Consider the following 18,007-nt stretch of genomic DNA (forward strand, 5'->3'; position numbering starts at 1 on the left):
GTTGGATCTCGTCTTTAACACTGTAAGTTCTGGTATTTTGTTCATCATGGATTTTTTTGTTTGCATTAGTTTTGAATTTTTAAAATGCTGCATTAAAATACTTATTGTTTTTGTTTTTGTTTTCGGCTGCGCCATGCGGCAAAAAGAATCTTAGTTCCGGGAGGAGGAATCAAACCCCTGCCCCCTGCAGTGGAAGCTCGCAGTCCTAACCACTGGACTGCCAGGGAATTCCCTAAAGTATTCTTTATCTTGATTACTGAGTTTTTTTGGCACACCCTTAACTTTTGCCTGCAGAATGGCTGCCTCAGTTGCCTCACTCTAGTCTCAACTTCTGGGGAGGATCCTGAGGGACGAACAGAGAATCCTGCTGCCATTATAGGAGGGGAAATAGGGACCTAAAGAAGTGAAGCCTGGTAGTCATGCTGGATGGAAGGGAAGAGCAAGTGCGCTCAATCCAGTTTTGTTTATAACAGGGGAGAACTGCACACAACTTTAACTGCCCAGCAATTGGGGATCTCACCTGAACTCATGATTTGTAATAAAAGGATCCTGGTACTGAGGTTGCCCCATTCAACTGGCCTTGGTCTCTCTCAGCAAAAGGTATTTTCAGGGTCACCCCTGTTTATGCTCTTCTGGGGTTGGGCCTCTATGCTGGGCCAGCGCTGTGGGGGAAAGCCTAGCTGAGATGCCCTAGGGGCCACCCCAACTACAGACACGTCCAAGGCCAGGAGAGTTGTTCCTTCCTTCTCTCCTTCCCAAGACTTTCCTGGCTCACCCTCAGGGAGTAGGCAAGAGTTTGGCTGAGTATACGGGTTGGCTGTGGAAATGCTGTCCAACAGGCCTGGAGGGAGGCCTTAGGTCACTAACTTTGCTTTTCTCAAGCAGTGAATACATAGTCACTCTCACTCCACTTCCACACCTACTCTGTTCTAAATACCTTGCATGTGCAAAAGCATTCAAACACTCCTGGGTGTCCTCAGGTACTTCCTGATGACAGTATCTGTAGGCCACCCGCATTTGGATTTTTCACCGTTGCCTTAAACTCGTATTGTCTGAAGTTAAACAAGCAATTTATTTTTTTTTTTTATTTTTTTTTTTTCCTGTACTCGGGCCTCTCACTGTTGTGGCCTCTCCCGTTGTGGAGCACAGGCTCTGGACGCGCAGGCTCAGCGGCCATGGCTCACGGGCCCAGCCACTCCGCGGCATGTGGGATCTTCCCGGACCGGGGCACGAACCCGTGTTCCCTGCATCGGCAGGCGGACTCTCAACCACTGCGCCACCAGGGAAGCCCCTAAACAAGCAATTTAGTCATCTATTCAGAATTGTAACATTTCTTACCATAGTAATTCCATTTCTAGAAATTTGACCTTTCAGATTACTGTATAAAGATGTGTAGGGAGGAAAAATAATTTTCCTTCTACCCTTCTAGGTTCTTGGCTGAGACACTCCCTGAAATAAAAGATTAATAGGAGAACAACAAACTTAATTTCATATGTAAGGGGACCCCAAAGGTATGAGACCCAAAGAAGTGACCAGGGCAGGGAGCTTTTATACCTTTTGGACAATTATTTGAAATAGAACATTTTTGTCTGCTTTTGATCCTTATATTAATGGAATCATATAGGGTGTGCTCTTTTGTAGCTACCTTCTTTCACTCAAATTATGTTCCTGAAATTCACCCATGTTTTGAGGTGTGGTAACCATTTGTACATTCTTGTGGCTGTATAGTATTTCACTATATGAAAAAGCCACACTAATTTATTCATTCTATCATTGATACCTATTTGAGTTGCTTCCAGCTTGGGGCAATTAAGAATAAAGTTGCTATGAACACTCTTGTACACGTCTTTTTTTTTTTTTTTTTAGTGTAATTGACCTACAACAATATGTTAGTTCCAAGCGTACAACATAGTGATTCAATATTTCTATATATTACAGGATGATCACAAGTCTACTTACCATCTGTCACCAAAGTTATTCCAATATTCTTGACTATATTCCTCATGCTGTACACTTCATCCCTGTGACTCATTTATTTTGTAGCTGAAAATATGTACCTCTTAATCTCCCTCACCTATTCCACTCATCCCCCTTCCCTCCCTCTGGCAACCACCTGTTTGTTCTCTGTATCTATAAGCCTGTTTCTGTTTTTTGTGTGTGTGTTTGTTCATTTGTTTTGTTTTTTAGAGTCCACATATAAGTGAATTCATATGATGTTTGTCTTTCTCTGTCTGACATTTCATTTGGCATAATACCTTCTAGGTCCATCCGTGTTGTCACAAATGGCAAGATTTCATTCTTTTTATGATTGAGTAATATTCCACTGTATATATATATACCACATCTTCTTTATCTGTTCACCTATTGATGGGCACTTAGTTTGTTTCTAAACCTTGGCTATTGTAAATAACGTAAACAATGCTGCAATGAACATAAGGACGCATATATCTTTTTGAATTAGTGTTTTTGTTTTCTTTGGAAAAATCCCCAGAAGTGGAATTGGTGGACCACATGGTTGTTCTATTTTTAATTTTTTGAGGAACCCCATACTATTTTCCATAGTGGCTGCACCAATTTACATTCCCACCAACAGTGCACAAAGGTTCCCTTTTCTCCACATTCTTACCAACACTTGTTATTTGTTGTCTTTTTTAATAATAGCCATTCAAAGAGGTGTGTGTGGGGGGGTATCTCGTTGTGGTTTTGATTTGCATCTCCCTGATGGTTTGTGATGTTAAGCATCTTTTCCTGTGCCTGTTGGCCATCTGTATTATCTTCTTTGGAAAAATGCTTATTTTAAAATCAGATTATTTAGTTGATGTTGAGTTGTATGAGTTCTTTGTATATTTTGGCTATTTAAATCCTTACCAGATATATTGTTTGCAGATGCCTTTTCCCATTCAGTAGGCAGCCTTTTCATTTTGTTGATAGTTTTCTTTGCTCTGCAAAGGCTTTTTAGTTTGATGTGGTCCCGTTTGCTGAATTTTGCTTTTGTTTCCCTTGCCTGAGGAGACAGATCCCCCAAAAAATATTGCTAAGACCCATGTCAAAGAGTGTACTGCCTATGCTTTCTTCTAGGAATTCTATGGTTTCAGGTCTTAAAAGCTTTTTCTTAAGTCAGTAGACCCTTCTAGATTGCCTTATTTCTGTCCACGATACTACAGCTCACCTAGCCCTGACATGCAAAATCTTAGAATCACCCAAGACCTATACCGCAAGCTTCTCCTTTAAAATGCATCTTCTGTACCTTGTATTTTCTTTTCATCGTAGAAAGGATAGAATTAAAAGTGACCCAAGAGAAGGAATATGGTTCAATTTCATCATTTGATAGATGAGGAAGATTAGACGTGAGACCACAGAACTAGTGAGGAATACAGCTGGGAGCCTAGTTTAACTTCAAATTTAATGCTAATTTTTCTATTGCCACTAGACGTGAGCAACTCAAGGGCAGGGGCCACTTTGCCTCCATCATTGCTGTTTTGCTCCTCACAGAGGTTCAGACACATAGTAGGTGCTTAATAAATATGTGTTGAAATTGAACTCCACTCTCTAATTCAGATGCTCCCCTGATGCTTAGACTAGTGCAATAGCCTAACAGTTTCTTTTCCTTCAAGTTCCGCTTCTTCTGATTCATCTTCAACACCACAGAAGAAGTGCAAATTAACTAAGTACATGTCATTACCCTGCTCAGAAACTGTCGGATGTTCCCTCTTGCAAAAATGATGCGATCCAAATTCAAGCTGGGATGCGAGCCCTAATCACTTCCTCAGGCTCACCTCACCCTCCTTCAAATGGAAAGATCCTCTATCTCTCTGCCTGGCAGGCCTGACCCCTAGATTCAAGGACCACCTCTCCAAAGAATCTCCTCTGATTCCTTTACTGTCTGTCCCACTCATATTGCCCTTGCCATACAGTGTCCTGTACTATTACCCTCACTCCCTAACTAGACTGGAAGTGCTCGAGGGCAGGGAATGATTCCCATGTTAGTTTGAATCTCCAGCACTTAGCACACAGTAGAAAACCAATAAATATTTACTTATAATTATGCCAGTAAGTATAAACACAAATTAGTCACAAGCAAACATGCACACATTTCAAGTGCTCTTTTTTTTAAATTAATTAATTATTTTATTTTTGGCTGCGTTGGGTCTTTGTTGTGGCGTGTGGGCTTCTCATTGCGGTGGCTTCTCTTGTTGCGGAGCACGGGCTCTAGGCACGCGGGCTTCAGTAGTTGTGGCTCGTGGGCTCTAGAGCGCAGGCACAGTAGTTGTGGCACACGGGCTTAGTTGCTCCACGGCATGCAGGATCTTCCCAGACCAGGTATCGAACCCGTATCCCCTGCAATGGCAGGTGGATTCTTAATCACTGCGCCACCAGGGAAGTCCCTCAAGCACTCTTCTGAACACTAAGCATTTTGCTTATACTAGGAAAATCTGAAGGTAGTATCTTTTTCTTCCACGTCATTGACTACGTACCTCATTCATTGCGGGACAAACCCTGGGGTTTTTGTTTATTTATTTTTGATGGGCTTTTTGTTTATCGGCTGGTTGGCTAGCTGGTTGGTTGGTTTGCTAGAAGACAGCATAGTGTCTGTTGAAGCATTGGGTTTGGGGGGTTTGTTTTTTCCATTTTATTGAGATATGATTGACATACAGCTCTATGCGAGTTTAAGAGGTGTCTGATGATCTCACTTCTATGTGGAATCTAAAACAAAATAAAAATCACAGAAAATAGATAGTAGATCATATTTGTGGTTACCAGTGGTGAAGCACTGGTTTTTGAGTCAGAAGCCCTGAATCTACTGGAGGTCCTAACATTGACCCTGGTGACTTTAGCCAGCTTCTTATGCTAGTGAACACCGGTTTCTTTTTCCTTTTTAAAAAAATTCTCACACAGATGACAGCCATTCATCCTGACTGCGTAGTCTTGCAACTGCAAGATGAAATTTCCCCTTCGTCTGGTAAGGTATCTCTATCTTAGAGATGATGACAGTCCAGAACAGGAATGGCCAGGAGAATAATAGCAGGTGCTCCAAAGACTAGCCTGATTCTTGTGCAGCCGCAGGAGACACCATAGGCAGGACTGAGGCTCGCCATGGTCTTTCCCAAAGTGTGACTGTGACACAACTGTTGGTGTCCCGTCCAGATGCCCTCATTGGGGCATGCACCTGTCCTCCAGCTCCAGGGTGTTGGCTGCTAACTGCTCACCCCTACACCCTCCTCCTGTCCTTGGCTGGCCACCACGGCTTTGTCTGGAGATGCCTGGAAGGTTCTGCACCATCCTTGGAGGGAAGCCTGTGGCCAGTGACTAGTCTATGTGGGAGTACAACAGTCCTGCTCCCTTGCCTCTGGCTGTGTGTGGAAGGACAACCTCAGTGATACATGTCACATCCGAGAGCTCCCCTGGGATCAGGCTGAAGCTACACTGAACCCACACTCACGTCTTTCCTTGGCTCACCCCCTGCCCTATCCTGCTTCCCTCTCCGCCTTACATGTTTCTTTGGAGCCCCTTCTCTCAGTAAATCTCTTGCACAACAACCACCCTTTCAGATCCTGCTTCTGGAAAACCCATCTAATAATAATGTCCTGCCCACACCAGTCTTATAAAAAGATCTGTAAGAAATAAGTTTCATGGTCAAATAAGTGGGAGCAGCTCTGCCAATTCTGTTCCCCTCCTAAAGGACCAAAATGCATATTAAAGGTTCTGAGGGGCTTCCCTGGTGGCGCAGTGGTTGAGAGTCCGCCTGCCGATGCAGGGGACGCGGGTTCGTGCCCCGGTCCGGGAAGATCCCACATGCCGCAGAGCGGCTGGGCCCGTGAGCCATGGCCGCTGAGCCTGCGCGTCCGGAGTCTGTGCTCCGCAATGGGAGAGGCCGCAACAGTAAGAGGCCCGCGTACCGCAAAAAAAAAAAAATTAAAAAATAAAAAAATTTAAAAAAAAATAAATAAAGGTTCTGAGACACCTTGCCATAAAGAAACTTGCTTAATCCTGTTAGCACTTGCTTTAGCACACCTAAGCCAGTCAAGTTCAGAATAAGTAGGTTGGGGGTGGGAAAGGGATATCGGGACGAATCACTGATGGAGAATTTTCTAAGACTAAGTCTATTCTGAGGCTGGCTTTGGGGTATGGATTCAGTTTGGTTGGAGATTAGAGAGAGGATTTGTTCTGTGTAACTGTGGGGAAGTTCCCAGACCAGTAGTCACCCAAGTCCAAGCTTGGACACAAATGACAACGCTAGAACCAGCTCAAACCCCAGGGTCTGGGTGTGGAAGCATCATCCCTCTTGCCCTTCTGGCTAGACTGCTGACCCCTAGTCACAGCTCCTCTGTTGCTCGCTCTAAACAAGGACCACGCGGGATGACCACCTCTCTCCTGCTTTCACTGCCAACTGGCAAGAGTATTGTTTGACTACAGAAAACGTTTGGCTTTATTTCCTAACTGAAGATGTTCCAAAGTCAAACTCCGTCTAGGAGATCAGTTTGCCATAGTCCATCTTCTCTTTTCTTTCTCTAAGAGGGTGTGAGGAAAATTATTCTCTATTAACAACGTGGGTTGGCAGGTCCACAGTGATGGGGAAAACATGATATCAACATGAACGTGGCAGAGCTGCAAGATCAGAGTGTGAGAAAAGGAGCAGGGCAGGGGCAAGACGGAACCAGTCTCCTCTTTGACTTTCCCTATCCCTGCCTCAGGGTGACGCTGAAATGTCCTGGAGCCAGTGCCCGATCCGTGAGGGTCTTCATAATCCTCATTCTAGGGGCTTGGTGTCCGCTCCTTTCCTGCCACTTCCATCTGATTGGAGGAAGTGTGCTGCCTGGAGAGCGTTGGGTCCAACTGGATGAGTGGTGACCCCAAGGCTCTACATTTGGGGAGCTCAAGGCTTTCCAGAGCATCTGAGGGAGGCAGCTGGCTTTCCCACCCAACCTCTAAAGCTACCTTGAAACTTCTAAACATTGAACCTCCAAACTGCAAATAAGAAGCCAAGGCACACTTGGTACTTCCCTGGCGATCCAGTGGTTAGAACTCTGTGTTCCCAATGCAGGGAGCATGGGTTCAATCCCCGATCAGGGAACTAAGATCCCACATGCAGCGAGGCCAAAAAAAAAAATTAATTAATTAAAAAAAAAAAGCCAAGGTGCACTGAAAAGAGGAGCTTGAAATGCCCGATTATTTGATTATACAATTCCACTTAAGATGATAATATCACATAGGAAACCTGCTTGAACAAGCCAGTTTAAACTTAACCAATAGTTGAATTGTCTCCAGACATGAAAAAGCCACAGAAGCCAGCAGTTTAGATGTAGGTCTAGAAAGAAATAAAATAAAAACAAACTTGATCAGAATACCAGCCTGTGGCGACTGGTGTACTAGCACAATGAACTTGAGTCATCCTGAGTTTTATAGATATTATGTGATTAATTGCTTAGGGCAGCCCTTGCAAAAGCCTGAGACCAAGAAGCTGGGAGCATGGGAGGAAATTTGTGGTGTGTTCGTGGAAGGCTGTGTGCTTCCAAGGGGACTCATGGTGTGGACACAGGTGTATCCAAGATGTGTGCGTGTGAGCAGAAGCTGGGTGCCCGTGAGGAGCCCTGTGGTACAGAGGCAAACGGCTGTGTCTGAGAAGGCCTGTGTGGAGGAAAAGGGCTGTGTGTGGGGAGGGGAGCTGTGATGTGGATGTACACACTTGAGAGAGCTTACTGTGTGGACATGAAAGGTTTTGCGTTCTTGAGGGGACTTGTGGTATGGACGCGTGTACCTGCCCAAGGGGATCAGTAGTAGGGACACAGAATGCTGTGTGTTCCTGAGGAAACCTGTGGTGTGTTTCCAGAAGGCTGTATAGACACGAGATGTGTGGTGTGGATGTGGATGTGTACCCAGAGAGCTGGTAGTGTGGACACAGAAGGCTTGTGTACCCAGGGGAACAGTGGTGTAGACATTGGTGGTGAAAGGACCTGAGGGCTCTTGTGTTGTGGACAGAGATGGTTGTGTGTGCCAGATGTGGCTTGGGTCTGGACACAGAAAACAGTGTGTGTTCTGAGAGGACTTAGCGTGTGGACAGGGAGGTCTGTGTGTCTCTGAGGGAATTCTGTGGAGGGGGGGAGTGGAAGGCTGTGTAGATGTGATGCAACTTGTGGGGTAGACACAGAAAACGGTGTGTCCCTGAGGGGACTTGTGGTGTGGATAGAGGACACAGAAGGCTGCGTAAACCCAAGGGCACAGAGACTCAGTAGTTAAAAAAAAAAGGCTGTGTGAACTCGAAGGGATGTCTGCTGCGGACCCCTGAGTCTGTGTAGGTGTCAGAGGAAACTCGTGATGTGGACAAAGAAAGCTGTGTGTCCCCAAGAGGATGCATGCTGTGCATACGAGGGTGTGTGCGCTCAAGACAACATGTGGAGTGGAAGCAGAAAGGGTTTGTTCCGGGGACCTCCCTGGTGGTCCAGTGGTTAAGACTCCGTGCTTCCACTGCAGGGGGCACGGGTTTGACCCCTGGTTGGGGAACTAAGATCCCACATGCTGTGTGGTACGGCAAAAGAAATACAAAGAAAGCTGTTTGTTTCCAAGATGACATGTGGTGGTGTGGAGGTAGACGTGTCGACATGTGCCCCCGTGTGATGTGGGCACAAAAGGCGGTGTGCTCCTGAGGAGACTTTCTGTGTGGATAGAAGGCTGTGAGCACCTAGGGGACTTGTGGTGTGTGTCCCTGAGGAAAATCGTGGTACAGACGAAAAAAGACTGTGCGTACCTGAGGGGACTTGTGATGCGGGCATAGGTGGCTCTTTGTACGCCGGGGGACACAGAAGGTGGCTGTACCCAGTTGAAATTGTGGTGTAGATACAGGAGGCTCTGAGTACCTGAGGAGACCTGTGGTGTGGTCACAGAAAACTGTCCGTAACCAGGAGACTTTTGGTTTGGGCAAAGAAGGCTGTGTGTGACCCAGGGAATGTGTGATGGAGACACAGAGGACTTGTGTACCTGAGTAGAATTGTGTGAACACAGCTAGCTGTGTGTACCTGAAGCAACTTCTGTGTTGGACATGAAGGCTCTGTGTTTGGAAGGCAAATGGTAGCAGGGAGGTAGAGAGTCTAGTACCTGAGGTGACCCGTGAGGTCAACGTAGAAGGCTCTGGATACCTGAGACTGTGGTCTCCATGCTGTGGACACAGTAAACTGTGTTAGCCCAGGGGACTTACATGGACATGGAAGGCCATGTGTGCCCATCATTCATAATAAACAAAAGGCAGAAACAACCCAAATGTCCATCAACTGATGAATGGATGAACAAAATGTGGTGTATCCATGAAATGGAATATTATTCAGCCATAAAAAGAAATGAGATTCAGATACATCTTACAGCATGGATAAACCTTGAAAACGTCATGCTAAATGGAAGAAGCCAATCACAAAAGATGACATGACATGTATATGAAATGTCAATAATTGGCTCATCTCTAAAGACAGAAAATAAACTGGTGGTTACCAGAAGCCAGGGGAAGAGGGGGAGGTTGAAGTCTATTCGTTTCCCGGGGCTGCCATAATTATTGCCACAAAACTGGCAGCTTAAAACAACAGAAATGTATTCTCTCTCAGTTCAGGAGGCCAGAAGTCCAAAACCAAGGTGTCGGCAGGGTTGGTTCCCTCTGGAGGGTCTGAGGGAGGATCCCTTCCGTGTCTCTCTCCTGGCTTCTGGTGCTGGCTGGCGATCCACTGATGCTCCTGGCTTGGGCTTTGTAACTCCAGCCTCTGCCTGCATCTTCACACTGCCTTCTCTCTGTATGTTCTCCTTTTTCTGTCTCTTATAAAGACACTCATCATTGGTTTAAAAAACTCTAATCCAGAATGATCTCATCTCATGATCCTTACTTTAATTACCTCTGCAAAGACACTTGTTCCAAAAAACGTCACATTTTGAGATTCCAAATGGAATCTCATACCTTTGGGGGCCACAATTCAACCCACTCGGGGGTGCTGGCAATGGGGTACAGGGTTCCATTTTGGGGATGATACAAACGTTCTAAAATTGATTGTGGTGATGGTTGCATGACTTTATGAATATACTGTAAGGCATTAAACTGTGTACTTTAAAAATTATTTTATTTTATTTTTATTTCTTTATTTTTGGCTGCACTGGGTCTTCCTTGCTGCATGCGGGCTTTCTCTAGTTGTGTCGAGTGGGGGCTACTCTTTGTTGCCATGCGCGGGCTTCTCTTGTTGCGGAGCACGGGCTCTAGGCATGCGGGCTTCAGTAGTTGTGGCTCGTGGGCTCTAGAGCGCAGGCTTAGTAGTCATGGCAGACGGGCTTAGTTGCTCCGCGGCATGCGGGATCTTCCCGGACCAGGGATCGAACCTGTGTCCCCTGCATTGGCAGGCAGATTCTTAAATCACTGCGCCACCAGGGAAGTCCCTCAAGCACTCTTCTGAACACTAAGCATTTTGCTTATACTAGGAAAATCTGAAGGTAATATCTTTTTCTTCCACGTGTTATTGACTACGTACCTCATTCATTGCGGGACAAACCCTGGGGTTTTTGTTTATTTATTTTTGGTGGGCTTTTTGTTTATTGGCTGGTTGGCTAGCTGGTTGGTTGGTTTGCTAGAAGACAGCATAGTGTCTGTTGAAGCATTGGGTTTGGGGGGTTTGTTTTTTCCATTTTATTGAGATATAACTGACATACAGCTCTATGCGAGTTTAAGAGGTGTCTGATGATCTCACTTCTATGTGGAATCTAAAACAAAACAAAACAAAAATCACAGAAAATAGATAGTAGATCATATTTGTGGTTACCAGTGGTGAAGCACTGGTTTTTGAGTCTGAAGCCCTGAATCTACTGGAGGTCCTAACATTGACCCTGGTGACTTTAGCCAGCTTCTTATGCTAGTGAACACTGGTTTCTTTTGTCTTTTTTTTTTTTTTTTGCGGTACATGGGTCTCTCACTGTTGTGGCCTCTCCCGTTGCGGAGCACAGGCTCCGGACGCGCAGGCTCAGCGGCCATGGCTCACAGGCCCAGCCGCTCCGCGGCATGTGGGATCCTCCCGGACCGGGCCACGAACCCGTGTCCCCTACATCGGCAGGCAGACTCTCAACCACTGCGCCACCAGGGAAGCCCCTTCTTTTGTCTTTTTAAAAAAATTCTCACACAGATGAGAGCCATTCGTCCGACTGCGTAGTCTTGCAACTGCAAGATGAAATTTCCCCTTCGTCTGGTAAGGTATCTCTATCTTAGAGATGATGACAGTCCAGAACAGGAATGGCCAGGCGAATAATAGCAGGTGCTCCAAAGACTAGCCTGATTCTTGTGCAGCCGCAGGAGACACCATAGGCAGGACTGAGGCTCGCCATGGTCTTTCCCAAAGTGTGACTGTGACACAACTGTTGGTGTCCTGTCCAGATGCCCTCATTGGGGCATGCACCTGTCCTCCAGCTCCAGGGTGTTGGCTGCTAACTGCTCACCCCTACACCCTCCTCCTGTCCTTGGCTGGCCACCACGGCTTTGTCTGGAGATGCCTGGAAGGTTCTGCACCATCCTTGGAGGGAAGCCTGTGGCCAGTGACTAGTCTATGTGGGAGTACAACAGTCCTGCTCCCTTGCCTCTGGCTGTGTGTGGAAGGACAACCTCAGTGATACATGCCACATCCGAGAGCTCCCCTGGGATCAGGCTGAAGCTACTCTTAATCCATAGAGCAAACTGGCTGGTTAGCAATGTCATTTCAACGTCCCCTAGAGCTCAAAGATTATCACAGTCGCAGCTGAGGATGACTTCCCAAGCCCAACTGAATATTAAATCAGTAGTAAATTTGTAAACAAACAGAAAAAAACAGTATGCTTTACTTGGCACTATATTTTAGAAATCATTATTTAGATGTCCTTGAAAGGCAAACAACTTTTCCAGCAATGTTTGTCTACTGCTCACTTCATGATATTAATACTAAGCACATGAGGCTAGATACTGAGATTAAGGTTCAGATATCAGAATATCCCTTACCTTGATTTGACCCTTTGCTGGAAAGCCAGGACTCGTGTGGCTGTCAGGTTTTCATAGGGTAGAGGTGTATGGTGCTGTCTTCCATGCTTTTAAAATGCCGAAGGGAGCAAAGCCCACAGCGAGACCACACCCTTGAACGTCTTGCTGATTTCTGAAGAGAGTGAGTACCAGGGCAGATGCCACCTCCTCCTTGAAGGCCTCCCTAATGCCGTGGGCACGGCTCTCCTCCCTGTGTACTCCAGTGGTACTTGACACATTCCTCTCTGCATGGCCCAGTTCAGGGTAGATATTCAATAAATTGGTTAAGTGTAAACCCAATAAAGTTTTACGGGAAATTATGTGGAAGCCACCAATGGAAACTGAAATTGCCTAGTAGCCACATTAAAAAGATAAGAAGAACCAGGTGAAATTAATTTCAATAATATATTTTATGTAACTCAATATACCCAAAATATTATCAAGACAATATGCCATCACTATAGAAAACTTTAATGAGGTTTTTTTTTTGTTTTTTTTGTTTTGTCCATGCTGCGAGGCATGCGAGATCTTAATTCTCCCACCAGGGAGAAATGTGTTTGAAAAGCAGCTGTTGAAGAGACTCACAGTGGAAGTTATAGGAAGCTTCAGAGGAGGCTGAAGACCTGCACCTCAGATTTAAGCAGAGGGATTTTCTTTTCTAACTGTATTTTAAAGAATTTTTAAAAGAATTTTTAAATTAAAAAGTTTTAATTTTCTTAAAAAATTTTTGGAATGACAATTTTTAAAAAAAATTTTCTAAAAATTTAATTTTTAAGAATGACAGTTGTCCCACGTCCTGTCTTTGTCAGAGCTTCCACATTACAGCAAGCACATCTGGCAAGTTAAAAGGAGAAGAATTTAAAAAGAAAACTATTCCTCCCCACCTCACTTTCTTATAACATACTTATATTCTTATAGCATATTCATATTATATTCTTATAGCCTACTTCCCCCTTTTAGTCCACCCTTCTATAAGACATGTTGACAGCTTATGAGATTTCATTCATTCACTCAACAAACAGTTACTAAAGCATTACCCTCATCCTTTGGTTATACAAAGCTGACCGTGTTAGTAATGATTCTTGGTTGCAAGCAGCAGAAACCAACGCTACACACACAAAAAGAATATTTGGAAGAAATAAATGGGAGGGAGGAGAACTGGGTTTGGGAAATGGACAGGAAATAAGGCAGCGGTGGAGGGTCAGCAAGCAGAAAGACAGACACCATTTTTTAGCAGAAACCATTTGGTCGGGATGCTACCACCATCACCGTGAACAAGGCCTAACCGTATCATCCTCTTTGTGTCGCTAGTTCAAGATTCTGTGTCCCAGGTGGGAGAAGTGATCGGCCAAGCTAGGTCCTATGTCCATACCCTAAGGGCCTGCGACAGGGAAAGAGTGCTTCTTATCCTTTGATGCTGTCACAGGGGAGGTAAACTCTACAAAGCCAGTGGTGGTGGCGGGGAGAGCTCAAAAATAGGAATGGCTGTGGTCGCCAAAATCAACTACACACTTGAGTAAGTAAGGCACTGACTTTCTGCTTAAGAAGCTCTCAGTCTTGGGCTTCCCTGGTGGCGTGGTGGTTAAGAATCCGCCTGCTAAAAAAAAAAAAAAAAAAAAATGAATCCACCTGCCAATGCAGGTACACGGGTTCGAGCCCTGGTCTGGGAAGATCCCACATGCCGTGGAGCAACTAAGCCTGTGTGCCACAACTACTGAGCCTGTGCTCTAGAGCCCGCGAGCCACAACTACTGAACCCGTGTGCCTCAACTACTGAAGCCCGCATGCCTAGATCCCGTGCTTCACAACAGGAGAAGCCACAGCAATGAGAAGCCCGCGCACCACAATGAAGAGCAGCCCCCTCTCGCCGCAACTAGAGAAAGCCCGAGCGCAGCAGCGAAGACCCAACGCAGCCAAAAATAAATAAATTAATAAATTAAAAAAAAAAAAAGAAGCTCTCAGTCTTGAAGGAGAGACACATAACAGATAGATGAAACCCAACACAGAATAATAAAGACAATACCAGGGACATGATCAAGAAAAGTACAGTGCCAGGCTCTGAGCACAAACTCTGCAGGCAGATGGATAAATCTTGGTTCTGCTAGGTGGAAGCTGCATGACCTTGAAAAGGCGTTTAACCTCTGGCTGCCTCCTCACTTGCAAAGAAAAGTTAACATTAGTAATCTCTTCAGAGGACTGCTATTAAATAAAGTATGCAAAGCAATTAGCATAGTGCCTGGTACACAGTAACACTTCAATAAATGTTAGCAATGATTATTACTAGAAAGGGCCATAGGAGCTCTACCAGAATTGGCAAAAAGCCCATCGTTCACTCACACAAAACTCCAACTTATGGGCTCTATCTACTCACATCTTCCCAGAAAATAGATTCATTTTCATTTTGTCTTTGGAAGCAGATAAGTGACTCTGCCTAAAACAGGAACATAAATTACAAACATATCTTCCAATCTTTTCCCCAGTCCCTCATTTCATATACAGAAAAACGGGCTGGGTTGGGTGGAGACAGGGAATAATAGTTGCATCAGATTCTCAGAAGGTTTAGCAACTTCAGAAACAAGTTGGGGCCTCCACACTAGAAGAAAGCTGTGCAGAAGGAGATTTTTAATAATCATTGTGTTGGCAGAGGAATTGGAATTGCGTATACATACCCGAATATGGATGTCCGAGGAGGCTGGCTGAAGTTTCAAAAACATTACCACTCTTCCCTGACCCTCCATCCATCATCCTGCCATTATCTACTACTCTGGGATTGTTTAAGAGAAGAGTGTTTCTCTTGATGGTTCCACAGACTTATCTTTGATCTCTGTCAAGTCAGAGAATTTTTTCACATCTTGGTTTCATCCTCCAAAGCAGTGCTGTCCACTAGAGCTTTCTGTAAGGATGGAAATGTTCTGTATCTGTCCAATATGTGGCCACTAGTTAGTGATCAGTTGAACTATGGTTAGTGTGAATGAGACACTGAATTTTAAATTTTAATTAATTTAAATGGAAATAGTCACATGTGGCTAATAGTTACCATGCGGGATGGTTAATTCCACGTGTCAACTTGACTTGGCTAAGGGATGCCCAGAGAGCTGGTAAAATATTATTTCTGGGTGTGTCTGGTAAGAGTGCTTCTATAAGAGATTAGCATTTGAAACAACACATTACTCAATCAAAAGATTAATCAGGGTAATCAAAAGGTCACCCTGGGCTTCCCTGGTGGCGCAGTGGTTGAGAATCTGCCTGCTAATGCAGGGGACACGGGTTCGAGTCCTGGTCTGGGAGGATCCCACATGCCGCAGAGCAACTAGGCCTGTGAGCCACAACTACTGAGCCTGCGCTCCGCAACGAGAGGCCGCGATAGTGAGAGGCCCGCGCACCGCGATGAAGAGCGGTCCCCGCTTGCCACAACCAGAGAAAACCCTTGCACAGAAGAGAAGACCCAACACAGCAAAAATAAATTAATTAATTAATAAACTCCTACCCCCAACATCTTCTTTAAAAAAAAAAAAAAAGATCACCCTTACCAGTATGATTAGCAAATAGAACAAAAAGGCAGAGAAAGGGTGAATCACAGCACTGCCTTTAGGGCTTTAGGGCAAGACTCTGCCATCATCCACACACAACTACTCTCCTTTAGAAAAACAGCTCCTGGCTGCTGCTGGGCCTTAGTGGAGACTGAACACTTGACCGTGGGCCAAAGTTACCACGTGACCTGAGCTGCCCATCATGAACTGGGTGTTATCTGACCCACCAAGCCATAATGTTGGGTGTGCATCATCAAATGGAACTGGTATATACACGATCTGGCCCAAGCAGGCCCTGAAAGCACAAGTAAGTTACACGATGAAGTGGCCCAAATGCCTGTGGTCCCACCCCTGCTACTCTGTCTTGTCTCTCCCAGGCTGTGCTTATGGCTTCATGGGCAGTTCCCTATCATCAACTGACAAAGTAATGACTCAGATCTGGCTTACAGACAGTTCTGTAGATACGTAGGTACCACCCACAAATGGACAGCTGCAGCACTAGAACCCCTCTCTGGGACATCCCTAAAAGATGATGGTGAAGGAGAAACCTCCCAGGGGTCAGAACTTCTAGCAGTGTACCTGGTTGTACGCTTAGCTTGGAAGGAGAAATGGCCATATGTGGGATTCTATACCAATTCATGGGCTGTAGCCAATGGTTTGGCTGGATGGTCAGGGACTTGGAAGGGACATGATTGGAAAATTGGGGACAAAGAAATTTTGGGAAAGAGGTACATGGAGAGGCCTCTCCGAATGGGCAAAAAATGTGAAGAAGATATTTTTGCCTCCTGTGAATTCTCACCAAAGAGTGAACTCAGCAAAAGAGGATTTTAATAATCAAGCGGATGGGATGACCTTTTCGTGGTTACCAATCAGCCTCTTTCCCCAGCCACTCCTGTCATCACCCAATGGGCTCATGAACAAAGTGGCCGTAGTGGCGGGGATGGAATTTTACACATGGACTCAGAAATATGGACTTGATAGCCAGGATGACCTGGCTATGACCACCAACTGTCCAACTGGTCAGAAGCAGAGAACAACACTGAGCCCTTGATACGGAACCATTCTCTGGGGTGCTCAGCCATCCACCTGGTGGCAGCTTGACTGCATTGGACTGTTTCCATCATGGAAGGGGCAGCATTTTGTCTTTATTGCAATACTGGCAGACCTCGGAGATACTGCAGGTTTGGTTCCAGACCACTGAGATAAAGTGAATATCACAATAAAGTGAGTCACATGAACTTTCTGGTTTCCCAGTACAAATAAAAGTTACGTTCATACTATACTGTAGTCTTTTAAGTGTGCAATAGCATTACATTTTTTAAAAAAGTACATATCTTAATTTAAAAATACTTTATTGCTAAAAAAACCCGCTAACCGTAATCTGACGACACGGGGCTGCCACAAGCTTCGATTTGTCAAAACACTGTATTTGCAAACCACAACAAAGTGAAGTGCAGTAAAACGAGGTGTGCCTGTAGACACTTCCTCTGGATACAGATTTCCCTTCCCTGTACACAATGCTTCTGCCCAAACTACCATCCATGGACTTACAGAATGTTTTCTCCATCATCGTGGTACTCTACACAGCACTGCTTCTGATTAAGAACCTCACTTCACGGTAAAAGAAGTACAGCAATGGGCCCATGCGCATGGAATTTACTGGTCTTATCATGTCCCCGCCATCCTGAAGCAACTGGTTTGACAGAATGGTGGCATGGCCTTTTGAAGACTCAGTGACAGCGCGAGCTAGGTAGCTAGGTAGCTGGAGAACCTTGTAGGACTGGGGCAAGGTTCTCCAAGAGGCTATGTACTTGTTAAAGCACTTACCACATGGCTGGGATTGTGCCTGGCCTGAGATGTGGAGGCAGGCAAAAATGGCCCTTGTCCTGGGGGAGCTTATGTTCTAGGGACAGAGCCAGCTGCAATATGGGTGGGGCTACAACGGGAGGGGCAGAAAGCACAGGGAGAAGTGGGTGGGAGGCACCGATCCTGGGGTGGGGGGATGCACACATCCACCAGGGTCTCTCTCTTTTGACTTCAGAAAGCCAGTTTTCCCTGGTGGTCCAGTGGTTAAGACTCTGAGCTGCCAATGCAGGGGGCGCAGGTTTGATCCCTGGTCGGGGAACTAAGATGCCACATGCCGCAGAGTATGGCCAAAAGATAAACAACAACAACAACAAATATATATATATATATATATATAAGGAACAAATTCAGAAGCAATATTTGTAACATATATAATAAATTTTTTTTAAAAAGTCAGTTTTGAGTGAAGTAAGTCAGACAAAGACAAATATCATATGATACTGCTTATATGTGGAATCTTTAAAAAAAAGGGTACAAATGAACTTACCTACAAAACAGAAATAGAGGCACAGATGTAGAAAACAAACTTATAGTTACCAGGGGGTAAGGTGGGGGAGGATAAACTGGGAGGTTGGGATTAACATGCACACACGATTATATATGAAATAGATAAC

The 18,007-nt window shown here is 45.1% G+C and overlaps 1 protein-coding gene across 1 annotated transcript in view; it reads right to left on the reverse strand.

The window, feature by feature from the left end:
* Nucleotides 1-2,886: 2,886 nt before the first annotated feature.
* WDR59 (WD repeat domain 59) overlaps nucleotides 2,887-18,007 on the reverse strand; it is a 120,439-nt gene continuing 105,318 nt past the window's right edge. The window contains exon 26 of the mRNA XM_082676436.1: nucleotides 2,887-3,004. Coding sequence (XP_082532562.1) covers nucleotides 2,901-3,004 — 104 coding nt within the window. The 3' untranslated portion in view covers nucleotides 2,887-2,900. The remainder of the gene's footprint in view (nucleotides 3,005-18,007) is intronic.

This window comes from Grampus griseus (assembly GCF_964374135.1).
Source record: "Grampus griseus genome assembly, chromosome: 19".
Taxonomy (NCBI): domain Eukaryota; kingdom Metazoa; phylum Chordata; class Mammalia; order Artiodactyla; family Delphinidae; genus Grampus; species Grampus griseus.